General features: G+C 35.9%; 1 protein-coding gene across 2 annotated transcripts in view; it reads left to right on the top strand.

Moving 5' to 3' along the window:
• Positions 1 to 27,965, top strand: part of TOPBP1 (DNA topoisomerase II binding protein 1) — a 78,766-nt gene that overhangs the window by 42,470 nt on the left and 8,331 nt on the right. For both annotated transcript variants that reach the window (XM_032630538.1, XM_032630540.1), the window contains 15 exons: positions 841 to 1,052; positions 2,520 to 2,806; positions 9,436 to 9,609; positions 9,702 to 9,811; positions 12,406 to 12,529; positions 13,122 to 13,268; positions 13,386 to 13,488; positions 15,063 to 15,255; positions 16,661 to 16,881; positions 17,732 to 17,898; positions 18,139 to 18,250; positions 20,113 to 20,276; positions 20,816 to 20,953; positions 23,695 to 23,784; positions 23,922 to 24,083. In XM_032630538.1, the coding sequence (XP_032486429.1) occupies positions 841 to 1,052; positions 2,520 to 2,806; positions 9,436 to 9,609; positions 9,702 to 9,811; positions 12,406 to 12,529; positions 13,122 to 13,268; positions 13,386 to 13,488; positions 15,063 to 15,255; positions 16,661 to 16,881; positions 17,732 to 17,898; positions 18,139 to 18,250; positions 20,113 to 20,276; positions 20,816 to 20,953; positions 23,695 to 23,784; positions 23,922 to 24,083 (2,404 nt within the window). The remainder of the gene's footprint in view (positions 1 to 840; positions 1,053 to 2,519; positions 2,807 to 9,435; positions 9,610 to 9,701; positions 9,812 to 12,405; positions 12,530 to 13,121; positions 13,269 to 13,385; positions 13,489 to 15,062; positions 15,256 to 16,660; positions 16,882 to 17,731; positions 17,899 to 18,138; positions 18,251 to 20,112; positions 20,277 to 20,815; positions 20,954 to 23,694; positions 23,785 to 23,921; positions 24,084 to 27,965) is intronic.

The following is a 27,965-nucleotide window of genomic DNA, read 5'->3' as shown; positions in this document are numbered from 1 at the left end:
TAGCAGAAAGTTCAGTGAACAGGCAGAAAGTCTAGAAATAGACCTAAACACAAACAGGAATTTGGTATATGATAAAAGTGATATTTCAACTTACTGAGGAAGAGATGGTTTATTTAATAAATATGATTCAGTAAAGTTGGAGCAACATCTCATCCCAAAATAAGTACCAAATTAATTGATCAGTGGGTTAAATGTGAAAAATGAATCCATGAAAGTACTAGGAAAAATGTGGAATATTAAAAACATCTTAAAAGTGGGGATCTAGACCTAAAACCCAGAAGTCCTAAAAGAAAAGACAATTCTGTTTATATCTCATATTATGTTTTTGCCCCCATATTTCCTTTAATATTCTGTGATCATGAGGAAGGCATTTAATTTCTCTGCATCTTTTCTCAGGTCGTATTTTTACAATAATTTGTAAAATATGGTATTTCACAAATATGAGAGGATTGAATGAGATATGTGAAAATACTTGGAGAAGTTGTAGTGGGCTAAAAGATATAATGTGTTATTCATACTCTTCCTTTGCTCCCGTAGTTCCATGCTGCCTTCTTTTGGGAGGAAAGACAAGGTGGATGGGTGATGACTAATTAAATAGATGGTTTTTCTGGTTATTTCTTGTAAGTCTAGTTTAATTTGCTTATGTTTTTATAAAAAGTTTAATTTCATTCTAGAGTAAGCACTTGTAAGGGGATTAGCTTAATTTAAGAAATAGAGCCAACTTTTAATCTGTGAGTATTTTCTTATATTCAGAACTCTAACAAAACCATTGTATTAGAAACTTCATTCTTACTTTGCTGGCTAATTGTGCACATGCTTTTCTTTAAATGTAACTTTCAGTGTTCAGAATTCTTCGTTCGCAAATCCAATGCAAAGAAAAGGCATGTTTGCCAGTACACATCTTGTATTGAAAGAACCAGGTGGTTCTAAATATGAAGCTGCCAAGAAGTGGAATTTACCAGCGGTCACTATAGCTTGGCTGTTGGAGACTGCTAGATTGGGAAAGAGAGCAAATGAAAGCCATTTTCTGATCAAAAATTCACCTAAAGAAGGTTAATACTTTTGTTTTGTCCTTTTATATATATATTTTTACAATTTGATGGTTTCTGGGATATGAATGTGCTAAAACTTATTTTTAGGACAGGTCATTAACATTTCTCCCTTTCATGTGAGCCACTCTTGGGCACTCATTATTGGGGGTGTGGGGCAAAATAAATATGCGTTCATAGCACAAATGTTTAATTTGTATCTGTACTATCAAGTGTAGGCACTATCTGAAAGCTAGAGGGTACAGAACAATATCGGAGCATTCTAGGGTCTCAGTGTTTGAAGTCTAATGAGCTTAGATCCCATTTACTGTTCCTTCAGTGGCTCATACTGACACGTCTTGTGAGTAAAGTGCTCTCTATTCCTCATCTTTGGACTTTTGCATGTTATCTCTTGCCTGCTTCATGCTAGCCTGTTCCTCCTTATCTTTCAGTTCTCGACTTGGATATCACTTTCCCTGGAAAGCCTTCCTTGACTCACCAAGTATGGCATTTGTCTTGCCATAACACCCTGGCCTTTTGTAGCTCTCATCCCAGTGTTACCGTTCTAGTTTACTTTCATGTTTCCCCGCTCAACCATAAGCTCTGAAAAGGCAAGGAGTACATGTGTCTTGTGCATTATATATTTTCATTGTCTAGATTGGGCCTGGCATGGAGCAGCCGTCTAATAAGTGTATTTGTTAAATGTTGAAAAAAGGTAGGAGGCAGGGTGGGAGGACACAGTAGCCTCTCTTGTAAGATGATAACATCCCTGGGCAAACTTCAGGGAAGCTTCTCAAAGCTATTACTTACTAATTTTTTTTTTTTTTTGCGGTACGCGGGCCTCTCACTATTGTGGCCTCTCCCGTTGTGGAGCACAGGCTCTGGATGCGCAGGCTCAGCGGCCATGGCTTACGGGCCCAGCCGCTCCGCGGCATGTGGGATCTTCCCTGACCAAGGCACGAACCCATGTCCCCTGCATCGGCAGGCGGGCTCTCAACCACTGCACCACCAGGGAAGCCCATACTTACTACTTTATTTAGACAACCTGGAAATTTTACAATGCAGGCAAAGTAATATTAAAACTTCATTAAGCACTTTCCAAAAACCTGACCGTAGTTGTTAACTCTGAGTGCATGTAATTGGGATTTTCTTTTTTACTCTGCCATTGACTGAGATGACATTATTTATATAATTTTGGGCAAATTATGAGGTTTATTGAGAATATTTCAAGTTACAACAAGGTGAAACAGGAAATCTAATTTCATTAATTATTTCTTTCAGTTGATGTACTTGTCTAACTCAACATATATTTTAGTATATTGTCTGGTTTGTTTCTTTGAAAGTAGGTATATAACTTTGTGGTTTGAAGTATACTTGAGAATTCACATGAAAACTCACAATAAGATGTAAAAACATCACTTCTTGTGTGCCTCTTTAGACACAAAAGACATTAGTGGCTCACATTTGTTTCTTTTCATTTTAAATCTCTAGAACAAAGTTTGGAAACTGAAACAACAAGCGGGGTGAATCTAAATCCAGATACTCCAGAGCATCCTGTCACAGACCTGGAAACTCACAGAAAAACAGCCGTTACACCTTTAGATATGAACCGCTTTCAGAGTAAAGCTTTCCATGCGGTGATCTCACAGCACTCCGGACAGGCTTCAGCCTCCCCTGCAGGAGGACAACCACTTCAGAAGGAGCCCTCATTATGCCTGGATACACCATCAAAGTTTCTGTCCAAGGACAAGCTCTTCAAGCCTTCCTTTGATGTGAAGGTAAGGCTTATAGAAAGTGGTCCTGGAGATAACAGTTTTATAGCTTATAAAGTAAAGCACCAAGTTCTCCATCACCTCTGAAATTTGTAGTAGTAACTTCCAGAAGTGTTGGCAAATAGATGCATAGTATTGAATCCCTACATATATCCAGATTTGAGGTAACAGCTAGAGATATATATGGTGTGAAATCAGAACATCTGGATTCAAGTTCTATATCTGCCATGAACGGTATGACTCACAGATCATTTAACGTATCTGAGCATTAGTTCCTTTTGTACAAAAGCATAGTATCACTTATTCTGAAAACTTACAGGTTTATCATAAGGATTAATTGAAATTGTGTGATGAAATAGTTTCATAAACTGTAAAATAACATAAACACATTGCTACTTACGTTTTGATTCTAGGTGTACACCCGGTGCTCTTTATGAAATTGTCTGTTATCACTTTACTTTTCAATCATTTCCCTTAAAAAGATGAGTTAAGTGTGCATCTTTCTTTGATCTTCTGAGCACTGGAGTATGGCTCCCCTTCTGAAAAATTCATTCACAAATCAAGGGCTAATTCAAGCTTCTCAAATGGTTTCCTTTCATTCCCCAAAGATAATTTCTTCACTATTCCTTTAGTAGTTTTTGGCCTTTCGAATGGCTATTCAAACCATGTTTTTTTTTTAATCCATGACTTTGCAAAATTATTGTACGGTTTATCTATTGAGGTTTTACTCATAGAGTTTAATAATTTTTACTAGTATGTTTTGGAGCAGACTTAAAGTTTACAGATTGTTCATCTTTAGAAAATAAATATAAATTGATACCCGGGAGAGTTTTCTCCAAGCTAAATCTTTGATCAAATTTCTTCTGAAGTAACATTTTGTGCTGTGATTAACACTGTTCCTTGTGCCTTAAGAAGTAGAGGAAAACCACTGGTTTGGGAACTGCAAGATCTAGAGTCAGGCCTCTGCTTTTCCTCTTGCAGCCTTTTAAAGCGAGTCAACCTCTTTGGGTTTCATTATCCCCGTCTGTAAAATCATGGAGCATATCTAGATGATTTCCAAGGTCTCAAAGCTCATAGACTCTTTGAATAGTAAATGAAATAATATTAGGAGACAAGAAGATAGTAGAAATATTTCTAGTCATTGAGACCATTCTTCTACCTTGCAGTGAAAAGCTGATGGTTCTGAAATAGAAATAGTCTCAGTGAAGGTTCAAAACACATTTAAAGGTTTCATTGTTTAGTCATAGTGTATTTAGCAGTGTCTCTCTCTCTCTCTCTTTGTCTTTTGTGATATATAAAATAGTTCTTCATCTTATAATCAGTGGTTCTTCAAATTGATGTAATATGGTATTTTGAATTTTTTCTCTGAAAACAGAAGGGCCCATGATTCCATATGGGTCACAAAATTGAACATACATTAACCCTCACAATAAAAAGCGCCCCTTATTTAACTTAATTTTTAATTGACACACATCCAGAAAAGTACAACAAATATGCTGGTAAATGAAACATTAGTGTTAACAGTTGGGAAGACACAATACATATTCAGAAAGAGATCATTGCCAATTCTATAGAATCTTCCTCAAGTCCCTCCTTCCTCCCCAAAGGTAATACTCCTGACTTCTACCACTAGCTTTGTTATGCTTGTTTTTCACTTTTAAATAGGTGGAATCATAACATGTATTATGAGTCTGTCTATTTTTGTTCAACCTTCATTTAGAAGATTTGTCCATGTTGCTATCTCTATAATTCATTGATTTTATTACTGTGTAATAATCCAGTATATGGATATATCACAATTTACATATTCAGTCTACTGTTGATGGGCATTTAGGTGGTTACTAGTTTTTTGCTCTTACAAATAGCACTACTATGAACATTCTTGTACATGTCTCTTGGAATATGTATACATGCTTTGCTTTTTGGTATATACCTAGAAGTGAAATTGCTGGGTCATCTTTCACCTTCAGTAGAGACTAACAGGCTGTCCAAATGGTTGTACCAGTTTATACTCCCACCAATAGTGTATTGAGCACCCAGTTTCCCCATCCTTGCCAAAGAAGTATTCTAAGTTTTTTTTTTTAATATTATGCTTGGAAATAATTCCTAACTCACAAGAAGTTGCAAAATAAAAATAGTATAAGGAATACTCACATAACCTTTTACTCAGATACGTAGAGTTTTCATTAATTTCCAGATGGAAGGATTTTGTTTGTTTCATTTTTAACTTCTAGTTTTATTGCATTGTGATCAGACTTTTGTTTGTAATATTTCTACTTCACAGAACTTACTGATCTTTTCTTTGTATCCTGATATATGGGCAGTTTTTGAGAACATTCTTTGATTTTTGAGAACATTCTTTGGTAAGAAGATATATTCTTTATCAGGGTTTTCTCTCTATAGATAAAAGTCTGACATACTGATTATATTGTTTAGATCTTTTATATCCTTTACTATTTTTTGTTCATTTAACTCTTCTTATACTAAGAAGTATAAGAAGAGTTAAATGAACCACTGGTTTGGGAACTGCAAGATCCTAAGTGGTATTTTCAAGTTTCCTAATATTGGTGTGTTTTTAATTTCTCCCTGCATCTGATGTGGTTTTTGTTTTGAATAGATAATTGCAGTATTACTTAGTGCATAGATATTCATAACTGTTATGTAAGTAGGAATGTGTCCTTTGTCTCATTTAATGCTTTTGGCTTGAAGTATACTTTGGTATCAGGATTTCAATCGCTTCTCTCTTACTGTTTTCATTTCCCTTATAAATCTGTGCATTCCTTCATTTTTAGCCTTTTTGGATTGCTGTGTTTTAAGTGGGTCTACAGTATACAGCATAGAGTTGGGTTTGCTTTTTGAGCCATTTTGAAAATGTTTCAGTTAGGCAGGTTAAGCGCATTCACATTTAATATGACTTATATTGTATTTGGTCTCATTTCTGTCATATATTGTCATTGCTTTGTGATTATGTTTTATATATTTTTATTATATGTTTCTTCACTTACTGTGTCCTCTTTGTGTTTTTTTTTTCCTTTTGGTATTTAGGAAAGTGTTTGTTTTATCCTCATGGTTTCTTATAGTGTTCTTAATCCCCCTTCTTAACCTTTTATATGACAGTTTTAAATTGTCTAGATCCCCTGCTTACTGCTTCTATTGCAGTCAATGATCTTATTCTGTTTCCACCTTTTCTCTCTTCCACTATTTTTAGTTAGATTTGTCTACTTTGTCAGAAAATAAAATGTTTATATATTCTTCAACCCATGGACCTCACCCTTGTTTTAATCTTAACTCTGCATTTAAATATATGAAATGCTCACTGTCTGTCCTTTGTGAAGCTTCCCTGTCCTCTTTTGGTAGGAATGAAGTTCTGCACCTTTAAAACTTTTACTAAGGCCTTGATTCTTCAACAAATTGTTCAGATGTACTATTCTTGGTTTGCTTTTTTTTTTTCCCTTGAGTTTCCTGAAAATGCTGGTCCACTGCTACCTTGCGTTTTTTTTTTTTTTTTTTTTTGTGGTATGCGGACCTCTCACTGTTGTGGCCTCTCCCGTTGCGGAGCACAGGCTCCGGACGCGCAGGCTCAGCGGCCATGGCTCACGGGCCCAGCCACTCCGTGGCATGTGGGATCTTCCCGGACCGGGGCACGAACCCGTGTCCCCTGCATCGGCAGGCGGACTCTCAACCACTGCGCCACCAGGGAAGCCCTACCTTGCTTTATATGTATGTTGTTTTTGAAAATTGTAATGCCAATCTAATTATGTTGTCTTTGTAAATTATTTCCTTTTGCCTGAAAGCCATGTGGATTTTTCTTTTATTTTTAAAGTCTAATAGTTTTACAAGGATATGTCTAGATATTGATCATTCTCAATCAATTTTCCCTAATACATGGTGAGTTTTTAAATGTTTAGAATTTGGCTTCTCTGAATTTTGGTCTGAGATTAGAAAAATGGAGCTGCCAGTCAACTGAGTTGAATAGAATGCTTTGGGATTGGCGCCTAAAGATCAAGAGCTCGTGTTTTGGGCACATAAAGTTTGAGATGCCTGTTAGACATCCAGGTACTTTTGTCAGATAGGCAGTTACGCATAAAGCCTGGAGTTTGAGGAATGGTGAGTGGTCTGGGCTAGAGAAAGAAATTTGGAGATCCGAGTTTGTAGGTAATATTTAAAGCCATATGAGAAGAGATGCCAAGAGAGCAGAAGAAGAAAAGAGAAAAGGTCTAAGGAACACCCATAGGGGCTCACATTTAGAGAAGGAAACAGCAAAGGAGACTGAGAGGCGCCACCAGTGAGGGAAGAGAAAGCCTAGAGATTGTCTTAGAGGCCAAGTAAGAAAGTATTGAGGAAGGAGTAGTTCACTATGTCAGATGCTGCTGAAAGATCAACAAAGGTGAGAATAGAAAGTTGACCACAGGATTTGGCATTGTGGACGCTGGTGATGTTAACAATAAGGGTTATTGTGACATTGTGGAGGTGGAAGCAAGTGGGTTCCTACAGGAATGTGGGAAGGGTTCGGGACATTGACTATAAACTATGCATTTGAGGAGTCTTACAGTAAAGGGGAATCAAGAAATGGGGTGCTAGCTATAGGGCAAAGTATGATCAAAAGAAGGTTGTTTTGTTTTTATAATGGAAGAAATAACTGTATGCCAATGTGATGGATCAGTAGAGATCCAGTTGATGGTGCAGATGAGAGGGGAGAATTAGTGAGAGGGGTTGGGATCTAATGTTTAAGTGAGGGAAAGTACCAGAAGGAAAGCAGTGCTCATGGCATAGGTTCAGAAGGCGGGTAGACATGGTATGGGAGCTCTGATTTCTTTTGTATATGAAGAATTCTTTTAAATGCTGCAGAGAAATTTAAAAAAAAAAAAAAAAACTTTTGCAAATAGAAAGCCTTACCATGTTCTCAAAAAAAAGATTAAACATCCTAAAGATCTAAAAAGATAATATAGATCCTATTAAAAATGTAAGCAAAAATAGTATAAAAATTCTGAAAAGAATAATTAAGGGAAGGCACTAGTCCTACTAATTATTAAAACATCTTACAGAGCTTCAGTAATTGAAGCAGTGTGTTATTGTTACATGAATAATCAAATCAGTGCAGAAGATTACACCCCATAGATAGAAGAATGCATTATATGATTAAGGGGACATTCAAATCAGACCACTGGTAGCCATCTGAGAAAACAGTTAGGATAAAACCTCAAACCTTACATCAGAATGAATTTCAGAGGATCCGATACTTAAGTACAAGAAAGGAAGGCATAAAAATACTAAAACAGGCCATGAGAGTGAGTTTGTTTTTAAATAATTCCATTGTGAGGAAGGTCTTTCTAACTATAACATAATACCAAAAGAAATAAAAGATTCATATGAATTTGACAGCATTAAAAAATTCTCTACATTCAACTATGCAGATTTTATAAATATGCAGTAAAAGTATTTGTTCTAAAAAAAATTCTCCATGGCAAAAATTTGACAAATGACAAATTGGGAACAAATATGTGCATATCATAGTGGGTATATATGTGCATAAAAATATATACAGATATATTTAGGCAAGTGGATATTTTAAAAAGACTAATAACCTAATGGGAAAATAAGCGAAGGATAGGAAGGGATATCTGTCACAAAAAATTGAATAGAAATATTATACATGCATGAAGATGTTTAATCCCATTTAGTATAAGAGGATGGAAAATTATACATGCATGAAGATGTTTAATCTCATTCAGTATAAGAGCATGGAAAATTAAAGCATGCAAATATATTTTTTAACCTATCAGATTGGCAAAAAAGAAAAATCTGATTACCCACTGTGCTGTCAAGCATGTTGGGAAACACTAATGCTTTGCTTATGAGAATGTAAGTGTTGGTGCGCACATTTTGTTTAAATGGTTCCCTTTACTCTTGTGTGTACAAATTGTGTGTGTACAAGGTTATTCACTACATTGTTATACTGGCAAAAGATTGTTAATCTAAATATTCATCAGTTGAGCACTGGTTAAATACTTTCTGCTGTATACATGGAATACTATGTAGATGGGAAAGAGAATGAGCACAAGCCCTGGACAGCAGTGGCCTCTGCTCACGAGGGAATTGTGGGTGGCTTGGGAACAGGAATACATTTTGTACCTTTGAAGATTTTTCACAATTCTCAGCTCAATCTAACTTTTTAACCTTCTTTATAGTTCATGTCTTGTTTATATCCATCCTTGCTTACTTGTTTCCGTCTGTATGTTTTGTTTGTTTACTTGTTCGTTTATTTTGTTTTTTGGTATCATTAATTTTAACCAACTTCAACTCTAAGATCAGACAAATGTGGTAAGTGCTGCTGAAAATGTAAACTTGTCAGTCTCTTTGAACTAATTTGCTGGACAGTATGAAATTTCTTTTCTTCATAATAGATACTAGTTCAGTCTTTTTATTGTTGTTTAGAGGAAAACTGGAGGAGGTTAAAACTATAATCCAGTTAATATTGAGGATTATTCCCTTTCTCTCTTTACCTCTTTTTTCTCCCTCTTTCCTTTTTCTGTTTACCTCTGTCTCTTCCCTTCTCTCCCCTCTTCTTCCTTTCTCTCTCCTTTTCTTCTCCTTTTCCTCTCTTCCTTTCTCCCTCTCCCCCTGCATACGTACAGGATGCACTTGCAGCCTTGGAAACTCCAGGAGGTCCCAGCCAGCAGAAAAGGAAACTGAGTACACCACTCTCGGAAGTCATTGTCAGAAACTTGAAACTTGCTTTGGCAAATAGCTCTCGAAATACTGTCGCTCTTTCTGCCAGCCCTCAACTGAAAGATGCCCAGTCAGAAAAGGTAGAATTAAATCTCTCATTATAAGGAAGTTTTAGATAAAAAACACTTAAAACAATAATCGTTGATCTGTTGCTTTTATTTTCCATGGGCAGGAAGAAGCTCCAAAGCCACTTCACAAAGTAGTGGTATGTGTTAGTAAAAAACTCAGTAAGAAGCAGAGTGAACTAAATGGGATTGCAGCCTCTCTAGGTGCAGACTACAGGTAGTTGGTTCATCTTTCTGTTTGGTGGTACGGCCTAAATTTATAGGGAAAACTAAAACTGTTGTGAGCATCTACAAAAAAACATTATTTTGACTTTTAGTTTGTCATATTATCTACAAAATCTCTCCAATTGATTTTTAATTTAGCACATCCTTTTAAAATATTCTCTCCCATATCAATTCACTCTTACAAGTATGTTTTTAGGGCATGTTTAACAAATATATGAGAACTTATTTTGTGCCACTCACTATTATAAAAACTTGGGATCCATGAATGAGTATAATCTAGAAAAATATCCTTGTCTTCAAGGAGTTTATAGTCTAGTAATACATTTAGGTCTGACATTAAGCATGTTTCTTAGTGATTTTCAAATTAGAACCTTTCTGTAAGTAGTACTAAGTACTGCAGCACTCCTGAATTAAAAGTGTCTTTTTGAGGATGTTTGAATTTCTATCAGTTTTACTACTTTGGAGGCATAGTTTATCAGATCCACTCTCAACCTGACAGCCAAACTAGAGACAGGTCTCTAGCATAAATGGCATCAGTATCAGGGAATGAGAGACCCTTGCCTATTCCGGCCAATCCTGAATTGATTGTATTCCTCCATTGTCTGTGTGCTTGCTTTCTTGATCACCTGTTTTCAGCCATTCATAGATAGCACAATGATTGGTTTTACAAGTAACAAACAGTTTGAGGAACATGATTAGCTTTATCTTTCCCTTTGGTAAGTCATTTCAGTTATCTTTCTTTTTGATAAAGAAATTAGATCAGGAGAATGTAAAAATAAAATGGGTCTGTGATAGTTATAAGCACCTTAGTGTTTAATTCATCTGTTGTCGAAGGGTAAAGGTTTCTTACTTATTATAACTATTATTTGTATTGTCTATTTTATAGACATATTACTCTATAATAATTATTATGTAATTGCCTAATATTATATAATTACTATTATATTTATATTACCTATTACTAGTTGCTGAGGGCTTAGTATGAGGCAAGTATTATCTCATTTCATTCTCACAATAGCCCTATGAGAGTATTCATATTTGTCAAAATTGAATGCTTCCTTCGGTATTCCATTTGGATGTGGACTTGATGTAAGATTTAAAAGGAACATATAGGACTTGTGTTTCTATAAGATTTAAAATGCCAGTCCTGGGAATTCCTTGGTGGTCTAGTGGTTAAGACTGTGCTTCCACTACTGGGAGTACAGGTTCCATCCCTGGTCGGGGAACTAGGATCCTGCATGCTATGCAGTGCAGCCAAGAAAAAAGGAAAGAAAGAAAGAAAGAAAAAATTTGCCAACTCCTGATCTATCTCCATCTACTATCTACAACCATTGATGGTCTGTTCTTGAAGGACTAAAAGGCACAGTTTTTATATTATCACAGTGGAGTCGGATAGTAGTAAACCAAGATGATTCAGGCAAAAGATATTCCTTTTTTTTTTAAATTATCTTGATAATTTATTTACATTTTACTGTTTTACCTCACAGCAGAAATAGAAACAATTATTAGAAAGGCAATTCAATTAGCAGGGGGTTTTTCACTATTATTTTTAAGGACACATGGACAGAGAAATAGAATGTTTATAATATAATTTAGGAGGGAATATTCCTTCTTAATTTGTTTAACTTGGCTATTTAAAAAGTTCAGAAATAGGAGTTCCCTGGTGGTCTAGTGGTTAGGATTCTGGGCGTTCACTGCTGTGGCCAGGATTCAGTGCCTGGTCGGGGAACTGAGATCCCGCAAGCCGAGCGACGTGGCAAAAAAAAAAAACAAAAAAGAACGTTCAGAAATATTTCTTAATTAGGAAATGGGAAGTATGTTAGATATCCATAAAGAGAAACCTCCCTTTATTTTGGTGATTACATTTAGAATTACAATTTTTATTTCCTCCTTGGTTTTTACTTGATCTTTTGAAGGATGACATATTTTACTTTTTTAGATTATTTTCCTAAAATAATCAAGAAAATATTAAATGGAAAGAAATCCGGAGCATAATGTAATAGCTAAGAGTGTGAGTTTTGAAGTCAAAACTGGCTCTACCTCTTATTCACTGAATATCCTTGAACAGGTTACTTTAACCATGCCCGTCAGTTTTCTTATCTGTTAAATGAGTAAAATAATACATTGTTTTAGGATTGTTGTGAGGAATGGATGAAATAATGCTATGTAAAGTACACAGTGTGTTATGGGGCACAGAGCAAATGTACAGTGAATAGTGACTGCCAACAACTGGAAGACAGATTGGATGCTTTGCCATTTCATTAACTTGAAAATACTTTTATTGTTATATCACCTTAATAAAATGATATTATAAAAGAAAATTGAAAATTTAGAAAAGTATACAAAGGAAAGTAATATTTTCAAGAATATCCTTCTAAATATGTCTCTGCATTTATATACCTAGAGATATATGTATAAAATTTGACAATGAAAGTGGAGCCTGTCATTTAATGTTTTTTGCTTACTCTGGTTCTTGAAAGTTTTGAGAAGGTCAGAGTATTCTGTTTATAGACAGTAATGATCATCTTAAACAAATGTAGTTATTTCTCTCAGGTATTAATTTTTTTGTGTGTTTGCTTGTTTCAGGTGGAGTTTTGATGAGACAGTGACTCATTTCATTTATCAAGGGAGACCAAATGACACTAATCGGGAGTATAAATCTGTAAAAGAAAGAGGAATACACATTGTTTCAGAGCACTGGCTTTTAGAAGTAAGCCATACTTTTTTCCCTCCCCTCCCTATTAAATGAAAATGCATGTAAACAGTATTTCAAGGCACAAACCCATTTCTTTGTATGTAAACAAGTTCGATAACCTCAGTTAATTACACATTTCATATCTTTGGCATCAAAAAATTAAGATGTTTAATCCTTAAATGCTTAACGAGTCTTTAATGGGTATTCTTTCAGATTCTCTGATTCTTTTTGCTAATTAAAAATGGTATGAAAGAAAATTTTATAATAATTTGAGGAGAATTAATTTAGCATGCCAATACAGCTTCTTTTCTTTCCTCTTCTTCCCTTTCCTTTTCTTTCTGGGTATTGCATGGAATGTGATAGATACCTTGGCAAAAGCATAGAAATAGGATTAGATTTTATACTTTAGTGGACATGACATTTAAAAAGTGAGGACAGTTTGTCATTTGATGGAATTTTTAAGTGTCAACTACTTTTCAAAACTTTAATTTTGTGGACTCTTGCCATCTTAGAACATAATGTATTGGCTGTCTTTATTCTACTTAACATCATTTATTTGCTAAGATTTTTTTTCAGTCCTGTTTTAAAGCACACCATTGTATTGCAGTGTGCCCAAGAGTATAAACATCTTCCTGAATCTCTTTATCCACATACTTATAATCCCAAAATGAGCTTGGATATCAGTGCAGTGCAAGATGGCAGACTTTGTAATAACCGACTACTCTCAGCTGATTTGACAACGAAGGATGATGAGGTAGATGATATCGATGATACATTTACCCCCTCTTTAAGCTGAATGTACAATCATATACTGCTATGAAACCTTATACTGGGCTTGGTTTGAGAAATGGTAATTTTTCTCCTTCAATAGCCAGATCATTTGCCTGTAGAAGAAAATGATATAGACAGTATGACTACCAGTAATAAAGAACCAGCAACATCAAATGGAAATGGCAGGAATGACTCTAAAGGAGGTAAAATATTTTAAATTACAAACAAAACAAATTTATAAATATGTATCTTGAATATGGAATGCTTCCTTTGCATCAGATGGACAAATAAAAGTTTTTTTCTATGTTGCTGAATACAAGTAAAGCATATATTTGAGGACTGAATTGAGGTTCCATGCCAATCATTAAGTACTAGTTAACAAAGCTTTAAGTGATTTTAGTGTGAAACCTGTGAAATGTGTGGAGCTAGGTATTTTACAGAGTTAGTGTGACACAGCCCTATTCTATTAAAGGTAGGTGGAGTTGGTAATTTTTTAAACATTTGTCCTTTGGTTCAGTGACTTTCAAAAAGTTTTATTATGTGCACAATATATTTTAACATAAATTCACATGGTTTTAAAGGTACAGAAGGAGGTGTGAAAAGTTTCTCCCACCCTTCTGATATTTTCTTATGGAGCCTTCTAGAGCTGTTTCATGCATACAATCAAACATGTTTTCTGGGACTTCCCTGGTGGTGCAGTGGTTAAGAATCCACCTGCTAATGCAGGAGACATGGGTTCGAGCCTGGTCCGGGAAGATCCCACATGCCACAGAGCAGCTAAGCCTGGGTGCCACAGCTACTGAAGCCTGCGCACCTAGAGCCCATGCTCTGCAGCAAGAGAAGCCACCGCAATGAGAAGCCCGTGCACCGCAACAAAGAGTAGCCCCCGCTCGCCACAACTAGAGAAAGCCCGTGCACGGCAACGAAGGCCCAACACAGCCAAAAATAAATAAATAAGTTTTCTCCTTCCCCACTTTTAAAAAAAGGCGTAAATACTGACTATTGTATATTCTGTTTTATGCTTTGATCCTGATCTTTTTATTTAGCAGTTCTACCTGTGGAGTGTCTTTATTAGTACATAGGATCTTTTTCAGTCATTTTCCCTTTTTTTGGCAACTGTATAGTATTCACAGTATGAATGGCCCACTTTATTTAACCAGTTCTATGTTGATGGGAATGTAGTTTATTTCTAATTTCTTGCTGTTATAAAGAGTACAGCATTGAATAACCTTATATCTATAGGTGTCCTCTTTTTAATGGATTAATATTTTCTATTTTTCTCACCCTACCATAGCTTTCCCTGTCTATGATTTACCTGTTTAGTTAGTCCCACTCTGTTCATTCCAAAAATCTTTATTTAGTACCTACTTCAATGTTTAGTCTACAAGGAAACCAAAGATAAGTATGTTGTGGTCTGTGTTTTTGAGGACCATAGGGGAAAATCATAAATGACTGTAATGTACCTTGGTGTAGTACAGAACATGAGAGGGTCAGAGCAGGCAGGGAGCTCTACAAAAGGATGACGACTGTGGGTCTTAGCACAGTGTCTGCAAAGGGCTTCCTGATTATTTCCTCTACAGTCCTTGTAGTAAGGGTTGCCTTTATGTTCTGCAGGATTCATAGTCTTAGTACATTACTATAGCCTATAGTAAGTATCTGATAAATGTCAAGTTAATAAATTTATGTTCAACCAAATCTAGACAAAATAGTTAATGTGAATAGGGTGTGATAGAAAGGAGAAACTTCCCTTGATTGGTGTATTTGTGTTTGTTTCAAGCTCTGACACAGACCTTGGAGATGAGAGAGAACTTTCAAAAGCAGCTGCAGGAGATAATGTCTGCAACTTCACTAGTGAAACCCCAAGGGCAGAGGACTTCCCTTTCAAGAAGTGGTTGTAACAGTGCCTCTTCAACCCCTGACAGCGCTCGCTCTGCCCGCAGCGGACGAAGTAGAGTCCTAGAGGCACTGAGGTCTGTACCTGTCGCTGGTGGCAGAATAGCTTTTCCTTCCTCCCTTCCTTCCTAACTTTTCCTTCTTCCTTCTCTTGTTCCAGGCAGTTCTAGAATTCTTACTTGGGGACAGGAAGCAGAGGTTAATTCCATACGAAGCAACTGCTTCCTGTGAGGCATGATTAATACATTTTATTACCTCCCCTGAGAAAGAAATGATTTTAAGATCCAGTTTGCCTTGTTTGAAATGGATTCAATGGATAGTCCCCTCAGTTCTTAATATTAGAATTAAATAATATTGGTATTAAACAGTAAGTGCATATATATATGTGTATATATATATTTAAGCAGTTACTTCTTATTGGAACTACATGTGTTTTGTATTCTCTTTATACATCTGTCTTCTAGGGAAGGTGATTACAGATCTTAGTGTGATGTGACTTAAGTTCAGTAGAATAACTTCATCTTTTCCTTGATAGAAAAATCTCTAATTGATGAATTATGGTACTTATATCTTGAATTAATTTAACTGTGCATTTATCTACATTAACTGTATATTTCATGAGGCTATTTCTTTTATCTAAGTACTGAGCAAAAATGGTTTTTTGTTTAATAGACCAGATCATGTTTTATCATTTTAGAGGGCCTAAATCTTGTGTCAAAGTCAGAGTAAATAAATAAGCTCTGAGAATAAAAGGCCATCTTCCTTGTATTTGAGGCAAATGAACACTTTGGGAGTACCATCAGCTTTGGCAAATTATTTTTACTAAGATTCCATATATATATGGAATTGAAATATTCAGTATACACAGTGAAGGAAGATATTGGAATTCTATTTACTTTCCAGTGGAATTGTTACAGTTATACCATAAAAACATGTTTCACCCTAGTTCACTGTAAGGCTGTTCTACCTAGACTCTGGGAGGTTTGGTTACCAGTAGCCAAAAGGACCTGCTTCTAAGGCAGCCTGTAGATAGTACACTTCCTGTGTAATTATAGTTCTTACTATTTCCAGTGATAAAAATACAACTATTGACTGGTCAGCAAAGTAACCAGGTTTCTAAACATTACCACGTTACCCTAAGCCTATATAATTAAGAGAAATCCCTTTTTAAAAGTAGTAATCATTTAGAATTTTTTAAAATTTCTTGACAGTAAACTCCCCCTTTGAAGTTTTAAATATATGGACATTCAGTCAAAATATGTGTTTCATTTTCTAGGTAAAACAGATAAGTTTCTGGAAGAAACATTTTAAAAATAAAAAATTTCCCGAAGTTCACTTATTCAATAAGTATTTTCAAGTGCTTACTATGTGCTAGATGGTGGACGTATAAAGGTGAACCACCAATTTACAAGACTTACAGAATTTATGAGTGGGATTTTGTTATGGCTATCCGTTACTAAAATTGTGACTTTTATTCCTTAGGCAGTCTCGTCAAACAGTACCTGATGTCAACACAGAGCCCTCCCAAAATGAACAGATCATTTGGGATGACCCTACAGCCAGGGAAGAGAGAGCAAGACTTGCCAGCAATTTGCAGTGGCCTAGTTGTCCCACACAATACTCTGAGCTTCAGGCTGATGTTAAAAAATTGGAGGATTCTCCTTTCCAGGAGCCTTTACATGATTCAGAAATTGCTGAACAGGGTAATGAGAAAGAAATCTATTTAGTTGTTTGTATTAGGTACATGTTGACCTCTTGACAATAAACAGATAAGCACCTGTGGTTACTGTGGTTCTCTGAATTGTACATGCAAATGAAAAACTCACTAGATGTTTTAAGTTTAAACCCAAACCTTAGATTTGGGTTTAAACTTTAAGAAGTAAGAATAATAATTATAAATTGAGGTAATTTATCAGTAAATTGAAAAATATATTTTGATACTTAAATTTGGAAATTTAGGGTTAGGCATTTTTTTCCCTGTACATTTTTCCAGTCCTTTTTGCATTGTGTAGTTAATGCTTGGTTTTTCTTCCAGTCATCTTAGTTACATTTAAGTCTTCTTCTGAATTCCACCCAGCACCTACCTACATTTGGAGTTGTATGTGTTTCTTTCTGGATTCCCTATCCAACTTCCTTGGACTTTACCTTGAAAACAAAATACTTCCCATCTCTCATCATTGGTCATTTTCCCCCCCTTTCTCTTTCACATGATTATATCTCTATACTAGATATGTAGATTTATCTCTGCTTCTGATTTTCTTCAGGTGTAGAATTGCTCTCACTTTTAAAATTTTGTTTACATTTTACTGGTGAGAGCGTGGTACTTAAAGAAAGGGTTAGGCAAACCCACAGAGAAGCCATTTGCCCTTTTAAAGCTAACTAATTGCATTTAATTATAAGCTCTAGAAATAGGTTACTTTTTTTGCATGTACTCTTTACATTCCAGAAGTTGTGTTTAATTTCATCTTGGCTAAGACAGATGAGAATATTTCCCAGACTTTGTTCTTAGTCGTATTTGGATAACATCACACTGCAGCATTTTATTGCCCTCAGCTGTCTGTGATCCTGAGAACATATGTGTGACTGAAGCCCCAAAACACCCGATCTCTGAAGAACTGGAAACTCCAATAAAAGACAGCCACCTGATCCCTACGCCTCAAGCCCCCAGTATTGCCTTCCCCCTAGCCAACCCACCTGTGGCTCCACACCCTAGAGAAAAGGTTCGTTTATCCTTAGTTTGGTGATAAGGCTTTTGGATATTGCTCTTATGCTGCATTCAGAATTTATTGATATCAATATCAAGGGTTCATCGAATGTTGAAAACTGCATTTCTTTGCACTCTATTATTATTTCTATATTTGATAACTCAGAAGACTAAGTAAAATGTCACTATAAAAGAACCATAGGCCTGATAACTTTTTTAATGTTAATTTTTTCTAAAATAAACTCTTCCATTCCAGATTATAACGATAGAGGAGACTCATGAAGACTTAAAAAAACAGTACATATTTCAGTTGTCAACTCTGAATCCTCAAGAACGTATTGATTATTGTCATCTGATTGAAAAACTAGGTACAAGTATTTTATTTAGGTCAAAAATGTCCCATAAGTAACCTTATTTGGAAGTCAAATGTAGCTAATTATTGATATCATTTGTAAGCTGTGGAAATTGAGATTAAAAAGATGGGTAACTTGCCTCAGGCCATACACTGAGTCACCAGTAGAACTTTGATTGTATAAAGCTCTAATCTAAATCTAAAGTCACTGGGTCATAGGATTTAAAGATTTAAATTGAAACCAACCATTAAGGTTTAAGAATCTTATGCTGCTTTGAGCATTTGTTCATTGTTGAAACCTTGGACAAAATCAATGGAATTATAGACTTAAAATATGATTAAAACTACATTTTTATGAAGTTGAAGGTACAGTGACATCCAGACAGGAGCTGCTCCTCATGTGACATTCTTATTCCACTAGTTGTCAGGCTCTCCATCTGACACCATTCTGAAAGCAGCATACTAGGAAGGTAAACTTTCTAGGAGCTACATTTTAAAGAGTGGAAAGAAAGAGGTGAAATTAATTTTAAATATATATTTTATTTAACCTAGTATATGCAAAATATTCAATGTGTAATTAGTGTAAAATATCAGTGAGATAATTTACCTTTTTTTCTTACTAAGTCTTTGAAATCTGGGATATATTTTACACGTACAGCACATCTCAACTTGGACTGGCTGTGCTTCAGGTGTTCAGTAGCCACATGTGGCTAGTGGCTACTGTATTGAACAAAGCAGCCCTATAGAGTTAAGAACATTACTGGAAAGAACTTAATATGACAACCTGACCTAGAGAAACCATTAAGAAATAATGGTTGTTTTTAATAGTGGCCCTGAATCATCAAGAAAAGATTAAATGTCATTTAGTGCTATCCTTTTAAGGATGTGGAGAACTATTCTGTTGGTCACAGAATAAATTTGTTATATAGAGTTAGATATTGATATTAGTAATGGAATTTTTACCTATTGTTCTTTTGTCACTGCGATTCTGGGTGAGTTACTCTGTACCCGTGTCCTCATGTGTAAATTGCACATAACAATAGTACGTTCATAGAGTTGTGAGGATTAAATGAGTTAATACTTTCAACTTTCAACAGTCCCTGGCATGTATATAGTAAGTGCTCAAAAAGTCTTATTGCTATTATTAGAGTCATCTGTAAAGCATGAGTGGAGTTCCATTGTTTTGTTGAAATCTTAGAAAGTTCTTGATACTCTGCCTAACCTCTAAAGTGTAATCAAAAGCCATGCTTTACATAAGCTTACATTTACTTATGCCTTCTTCTGTCCTCAAAGTCAGACTTCATAATACATATCTGAAAAAAGGGTTCAGCTCCCACCTTCTTCATCTCTATTTACCTAGTGTTTTCCTCCCAAGCTTCTGTGTGAGTCTACTGACCTTATTTCCACTAAAAGCAGAAGAAATAGTTCCCCCTTTGAACAAAGATTTAGTATTGAGAGAGCAAAGAATGTTTGTTAATTATATTAGATCTGATAATGGCATTGTAGCTGTATGAGAAAATTTCCATGTATTTTAGAGATGCATACTGAATACATAGGGATAAATTAAAATGATATCTGGTATTTGCTTTAAAATGGTTAAGCAAAAAATGGGGTAGTTTGAAGTAAGGATGGTGAAATTTTGATAATCTTAGAACCTAGGTAGCCAGTGTATGGGGGTTCACTTTACTGTTTTATCTACTGTTGGAGTTTAAATTTTCATAATAAACATTATTTTATTTAAAAATATATGTAAAGTATGTTAGGGGGTTTGTTTATTGGTACATTTTGTTTATAAATAATTCCTCTGCATAGTTGAGGTACATTTTCCCTCAGGAAAATTTAAGAATCAATAAAGTACCTATATTTTTTCTAATCAAGGTGGATTAGTGATTGAGAAGCAGTGCTTTGATCCCAACTGTACACACATTGTTGTGGGACATCCACTTCGAAACGAGAAGTATTTAGCTTCAGTGGCAGCTGGGAAGTGGGTGCTCCATCGCTCCTACCTTGAAGCTTGCAGGACTGCTGGGCGCTTCATGCTGGTGTGTATGCAAATTCATGTGAAGGGTTGTTTTTCTTTAAAAGTAAAGGTCTTAATAACTGATCCCAGCACATAAAATATTAAGCTAATTATTTGAAATATTTTGGTTCCTAACTGACCATTGCAGTAATATCTATCATGTACTTTTTGACGTTTTCAATCAAGATCATTCAGGGATCTCGCCTGTGTAGACAGGTAATCAAGCTGTTAATACATACCTCTTTTGAGACCATGTCCTTCTGTGAAGTTCATCTTACAGTAGGTGAAGCCCAATAATCTATTACCAATTGCTAAGATATAGTTATCTGTTTCTTAGAAATGTATGCAATATTCTTCTGATTTCTAATTAAAAGCCAGATATACTTAACTTTCATATGAAGCCAAATTAATCTACATTTCCTCCATGCTCATAAACTGATGCTTACTTAGTATCCTCTGTATTTAGAGGAATGGAATGTATAGCTTGTAACTCTTATTAGATTGTGGATTCTTTGAGGACATATTCTATGAACTCAAAAGTTTGTTGGACTAATTCTCTAGGAAGAAGACTATGAATGGGGAAGTAGTTCCATACTTGATGTTTTGACTGGAATCAGTGTACAGCAACGAAAACTAGCACTTGCAGCGATGAGATGGAGGAAGAAAATCCAGCAAAGACAAGAATCAGGCATTATTGAGGTATTAACATATATAATTATGTAGGTAGTATAAATGGCTTTCGATGTCATGACCAGTCCAGATTTTTTTTTCAGAGAATGTGCTTGACAAAATAAGAATAATTCTATTCGTCTTTTATCACTTGATTGATATACTTAATTTGGACATTCTAAATTGAGCTTAGTGTTGATTACTAATTCTTCTAATTGTGATCAACAGTAAGATATATATAATGTTGATAGCTCTCTTAAAAATCATTTATATGTGTAAAATGTGACCCATACTGTATTTCTTCCAAAGAGTCTTTCTAGCATGCAGCTTCAGGGCTTCTCAACTTGGGGTCCACAGACGGAGTTTTATAGATCAAATTCAGGAAGGCTATATACACTTTGTTTTTGTTTCGTTTTGTTTTTTCTTTTATTGGAGTATAGTTACTTTACAATGTTGTGTTAGTTTCTGCTGTACAGCAAAGTGAATCAGCCACATGTATACATATATCCCCTCTTCCTTGTATTTCCTTCCCATTTAGGTCACCACAGAGCACTAAGAGGTCCCTGTGCTATACATTCTGTTCTCATTAGTTATCTATTTTATACATAGTACTGTATATATGTCAATCCCAGTCTCCCAATCCATCCCACCCCCTCCCTTCCCCCCATTGGTATCCATACATTTATTCTCCACATCTGTGTCTCTCTGCTTTGCGAATAAGTTCATCTATACCATTTTTCTAGATTCCACATATATACGTTAATATACGGTATTTGTTTTTCTCTTTCTGACTTACTTCACTCTGTGACAGCCTCTAGGTCCATCCACGTCTCTACAAATGACCCAATTTTGTTCCTTTATATGGCTGAGTAATATTCCATCATATATATGTACCACATCTTCTTTATTCATTCCTCTGTTGGTGGACATTTAGGTTGCTTCCATGTCCTGGCTATTGTAAATAGTGCTACAATGAACATTGGGGTCCAGGAAGGCTATACACTTTGGATGGGGGAAGAAATACATCCTTATTTTTACTAACCTCTAATTGAAAGTTAACATTTCCTTCATTGTAAGTCTAGGCAACAAATCGCAACACTATTAACAGTACTATGATTTTGCCCCACAGGAATCAGATATTTTTGCTTGCATTATGATTGCAACTTGAAATACTGTTTATGTTTGTCACAACTTTAAAATAGTACATACAGACCTCCCCAACTTGTGATGGTTCGACTTTATGATGGTGCAAAAGTGATACACGTTCAGTAAAAACCATAGTTTGAATTTTGAATGTTGGTCTTTTCTCAGGCTAGCATTATGCAGTACAGTATTCTCTGGTGATACTGGGCAGCGGCAGCAGCCACAGCTCCCAGTGAGCCACGTGATCATGAGGGTAAACAACCGATATACTTAAAACCATTCTGTTTTTCACTTTCAGTATAGTATTCAATAAATTACATGAGATATTCAGCCACTTTATTATAAAATTGGCTTTGTGTTAGATGATTTTGCCCAACCACAGACTAATATAAGTGTTATGAGCATATTTAAGATAGGCTGGGCTGGTAAGCTATGATGTTCAGTAGGTTAGGTGTATTTAAATGCTTCTTTTTTTTTTTTGGCTGTGTTGGATCTTAGTTGTGGCACATGAGATCTTCGTTGAGGCACATGGGATGTTTCATTGCAGTGCATGGGCTCTTCGTTGGCATGCGGGCTTCTCTCTAGTTGTGGCACGCAGGGTGCATGGGCTCTCTAGTTGTGGCACGTGAGTTCCAGAGCATGTGGACTCTGTAGTTTGCAGCACGCAGGCTCTCTCGTTGAGGCATGCAAGCTCAGTAGTTGTGGCACACAGGCTTAGTTGCCCCACGGCATGTGGGATCCCTGGGACCTGACCAGGGATCGAACGTGCATCCCCTTCATTTGAAGACAGACTCTTTACCACTGGATCACCAGGGAAGTCCCTTAATGCATTTTTGACTAAACCGTATTTTCAACCCTATGATGGGTTTAATATAGAAGCACGTCTATTATTATGTCACAAATTTTGAAACATTTTGATACTTTTCAATAAAATGGTTTCTTTTGTAATACTTTGTATTTTATTTTGGACATTTAAAAAACATTCATATGGTATGGAAATTATATCTCAATAAAGCTGTTATTTTTTTTTTAACTTATTTAGAGAACAGATCCATAGGTTTTACTAGACTTCCAAATGGGTCCATGGCTCACAAAAAGGTTAAGAACCTGAGTTATATCATCTTTTGTGTTATATTCTGAGTTCTCTGCTGTCTCCAAGTCCCTGTTAGCCTTGATTCCCTTTCTTTTCAAGTAATTCCACTGGCTTCTGTTAATTGCTAATTCTGTACTTAAGTATTTTATGTTTCAAATTTGTAAACATTTTCAAGAGAAATATTAACTGGAGGCTTCATCTCATCTAAGAAGCTGTGCTTTAGGCTCTACCTTTGATTAGTTTTAAGAAAAAAATAGTAGAAAAGACTAAACAAATGTCACATTGCTTTGTTTTAATGTTACCAAATCATTAAATCATTTTCCTTCATTCTTCAAGTATTTATTGATGGGCTGCTGTGTGCCAGACACCATGGCTATGTGTTTCAGAGTATTCTGACCAAGATAGTTATCAGTGTGTTCATCAGAAGTAAAGGTTATAAGATTATTCATTGACAGAGAAAATAATGTATTTTTTGTATTATTTTGTCATTTATTTTTCCAAATAATTTCAACACTGATTATTTTTTTATTTGTAGGGGGCATTTAGTGGGTGGAAGGTTATTTTACATGTCGATCAGTCCCGAGAAGCAGGATTCAAACGCCTTCTTCAGTCAGGAGGAGCAAAGGTTTGTATTGACAAGGTTGCTGTGATCAGTTCTTGATTTTCTGTGCTTTGTGAAATGGTAATCCTTTATGTGTAGCTTATACAGTTGAACTACTTTGAAACACTGATAGATTGTGATGCTTTTTGTTTTTTCCTTAGGTGCTACCTGGTCATTCTGTATCTTTATTTAAAGAAGCTACACATCTCTTTTCTGACTTTAATAAACTAAAACCAGATGACTTGGGAGTTAATATAGCAGAAGCTGCTGCCCAGAATGTGTACTGCTTGAAAACGGAATACATTGCTGATTTTCTTATGCAGGTTTGTAAGATCCTGTCCTTGACCTCCTCACCACCAGAAATGTGCTTATATGCATAGAGACATAACTACACAACAAAACCCTTGGCTTGTTATTCATAGAATGTTAATCTCTTGTTAGTCTCCCCCATTCAACCCCTTTCAGTTTCAGTCTATTTTTTAAAATAATGAAAACCTATGTAAACATTTAGCCTAGAAGTTAAATATGAAATGGGCATAAAAATCTGGGTACCTCTAAAAGTGCCCTCTAAAATGTTGGAATATAAAGAAAGCAGAAATTGATTCCACCAGTCCAAGGAGAAACATTTACCCAAGGGTCCTTTTTAAATTTTCTTGACCTTTTGTTTTGATACACTGTAAATACCTGTGTTAGACAGTAAGGGAAATGAAACACTTACTACATGGAGGGCTCACTATACTCCTGTTCAGAATTGGCCTATGTTGGGTGATTTGAATGGGCAAAGAAAAATCTTGACACCGGAGTGCCTAAAATGCCATCAGGAATCAGCAAGATATGACACATGATTGTAAATGTCTTACAACAAAGGATTTCAAACAGATTAGTGTAGAAGTAGGGGGAAGCCAAAACTAACCTGCTTTGTGGTTGTTGCTGCTTGTGTTTGGAAGTTGGTCAGCTTTTAATAGGAGTGCCTGAAACATGCATGCAAAGCCTCTGTCATAAAGCAGTGGGGTGTATTGATTAGGACTTAGTAAACCAGTACTAGCTCTCCTTGAACATCTAAATAACTTTTTAAAAATCTCTATTTGTTGAGACATGAGGTTTTAAAATATTACCCACTGGGAAAAGGGCAGGGATTGGGGGAATGTAGAGAATTTCCCATACCTCATCCCTCCAGAAATTTCTGATCGTTTCAGGGATACAGCTGCCATCTAAGATGGGACCCAACATAGATTAATTGCTTAAACTTGTGCTGTGTTAAACTTGTACATGTGCTATAATTTGGGGGTATTTTTTCTTTTTACATAAAAAAAGAGTGTATAGAAAATATGTTCTGGTTAAAGAATAGCAAAATGTCATTCAGGTGCCGAGGATAAGAAATAGAAGATTGCTAGTCCCATAGGAACTCCCTGTTGCTCCCTGTTGTTCCTGCCTTTCTCAGGGTTGTAATGTGTGTCAAATACTACATGTCTGCAGAAACACATTGGGGGAGTGAGCTGCTCTGTATTTCTGCATCTGAGCTTATTATTGCCTATCTCTAGCTCTCAGGAGTAAGTCAAAACAGAACACTTCTATAGTGTGAAGCAGCAGGCTAAGGAGGGGAGAGCAGCAGCTTCATGTCAAGTTCATGGCCAAGATAAGCCAAGCACAGATAGGACTCTGAGATGGGCTCACCCCAGTGTTCTGACTTCAGCTTAGAAACTAGGTGTGGTGGCTGCAGGGATCTTTGTCACCCTCTGTCTACTTCTGTACACTGCCATCGTCCCAGGAGCTCCATTCACCACCATTTGTCTCTTTTCTGTTGAATCTCCTCTTTCTGAATTGCATGTCATCCTGATCTGCTGTCTGATTGTGATGGAGGTCTCTTCTCGTAACTTCTTGAGAAGGGAACACATGGAAGGTAAATTGAGACTTTCTATTTGTGGAAATTCTTTTTTCTATTCTCATTCCTACTAGAATGATAGTTTGGCTGGGCATCAAATTCTAGGTTGGAAACTGCTTTCTCTTAGACTTTTGATTGTTTGTCTCATTGCTTCTAGTATTGCCATTGAGCAGTCTAAAGCCATCTGATTCTTAATCCTTTATATGTAACTGTAATCTAGTTAGGAAGTTCTTTTTGCCCCAGTTTTATGAAATTTCAAAATGATACACTCTCATGAGGATCTGTTTATATTATGCTGGGCACTTGGGCCCTTTCTGGTCTGGTAACTTCTATCTTTGAGTTCTGGGAAATCTTGAATTATTTCAATGATGAGGGGTTTTTTTTCCACTTTCTGTTCTCTCCTGTACTTCTGCTATTTGTATATTAGATTTTATTATTTTTCACTTATTTTTATCTTTTTGAGAGATTCTTGCAGTTCAATATTCTATCAACTTCATTTTGCTATCATGTTTTAGACCTGTTTTCATTTTTTGAATTTATATTTTATTGTTTTAATGTTTTCTTGTTTCATCGATTAATACCTTCTGTGAGCTCTCAGAGGATTTATTGATGTATTTTTTTTAAGTTTTCTTATCTCTGCATAGTTTCTACTTCCACCAAGCTGTGTTTTTCCCTTTATCTGGGTTTTTATCTTCCATGTTAGAGGAACTTATCAGATATCTAGTAATTCTTGGTTTTCTGTCCATGATTAAGAGTAGGGGGTAGGAACTTCCCTGGTGGCACAGTGGTCAAGAACCAGCCTGCCAGTGCAGGGGACACGGGTTCGAGCCCTGGTCCAGGAAGATCCCACATGCTGCAGAACAACTAAGCCCGTGTGCCACAACTACTGAAGCCTGCGAGCCTAGAACCCATGCTCCTCAACAAGAGAAGCCACTGCAATGAGAAGCCCGCGCACCGCAACGAAGAGTAGCCCCCACTTGCCGCAACCAGAGAAAGCCTGCACACAGCAATGAAGACCCAACACAGCCAAACGTAAAAATAAATAATTAATTTTTTAAAATATCACTTAAAAAGAAAAATAGGGGGTAAAAAGCTGCTTAGAAGTACTGAGCACAGTTGGGTCTTGTCCATTTTGAGCTGGGTGAGATGGTATGGATGAACTAGTTATTGGACACCTCTCCTAGATTCATAACTTTATGTGCTTCTTGAATTGTTTCATTTTTACCCAAAAAGGAGTCTTCTGATCTGCCTAAATGATGAGTCTGGCCTTTTTTTTTTTTTTTGAATTGAGATACAATTGGCATATAACATTAGTTTCAGGTGTTCAAAATAATGAATGATTCAGTATATGTATATTTTACGAAATGATCTACGCAGTAAGTCTAGTTAGCATCCATCACCACACATAATTACAATTTTCTTTAATCTTGTGATAAGAACTTCCAAAATTGAGTCTCAACAACTTTCAAATATACCATATAGTATTATTAACTAGAACCATTATGCTGTGTATTATATTCCCACAGCTTATTTATTTTATAACAAATTTGTACCTCTTGACCACCTTTATCCATTTTGCCCACCCCTCACCCCCCTGCCTCTGTCAAGCAACCACCAGTCTGTTCTCTGTTGTATCTATTGAGTTTTGAGGGTTTTGGTTTTTTTAGATTCCACTTAACAAGAGATCATACAGTATTTGTATTTCTCTTTCTGACTTTTTTTGCTTAGCATAATGCCCTCAAGGTCCATCCATGTTGCCACAATTGGCAAGATTTCCTCTTTAATGGCTGAATAATATTCCATTTTGTGTGTGTGTGTCTGTGTGTGTGTGTGTGTGTGTGTACGTGTACATACCAGTTTTCTTTATCCATTCATTCATTGCTGGACACTCATGTCTTGCCTATTAGATATCTTCGAGTTAGTGTTTTTGTTTCCTTTGGATAAATACCCAGAAGTGGAACTGTTGGACCATATAGTAGTTCTGTATTTAATTTTTTGTGGAACCTCTATACTGTTTTCCAGAGTGGCTGCACCATTTATATTCCCACCAATGGTGCACAAAGATTCCATTTTCTCTGCATCCTTGCCAACATGTGTTATCTCTTGTCTTTTTTATGGTATTGCCAACATGTGTTATCGCTTGTCTTTTTTATGTTAGTTATCCTAATGGGTGTGAGGTGGTATCTCATTGTGGTTTTGATTTGCATTTCTCTGTTGATTAGTGGTGTTGAGCACCATTTCATGTACCTGTTGGCCATCTGTATGTCTTCTTTGGAAAAATGTCTATTCAGATCCTCTGCCCATTTTTTAATCAGATTTTTTT

The sequence above is a fragment of the Phocoena sinus genome, chromosome 4 (assembly GCF_008692025.1).
Source record: "Phocoena sinus isolate mPhoSin1 chromosome 4, mPhoSin1.pri, whole genome shotgun sequence".
Lineage (NCBI taxonomy): Eukaryota > Metazoa > Chordata > Mammalia > Artiodactyla > Phocoenidae > Phocoena > Phocoena sinus.
Note: the sequence above shows the minus strand (reverse complement) of the source record. Positions and strands in the feature narration are given on the sequence as shown.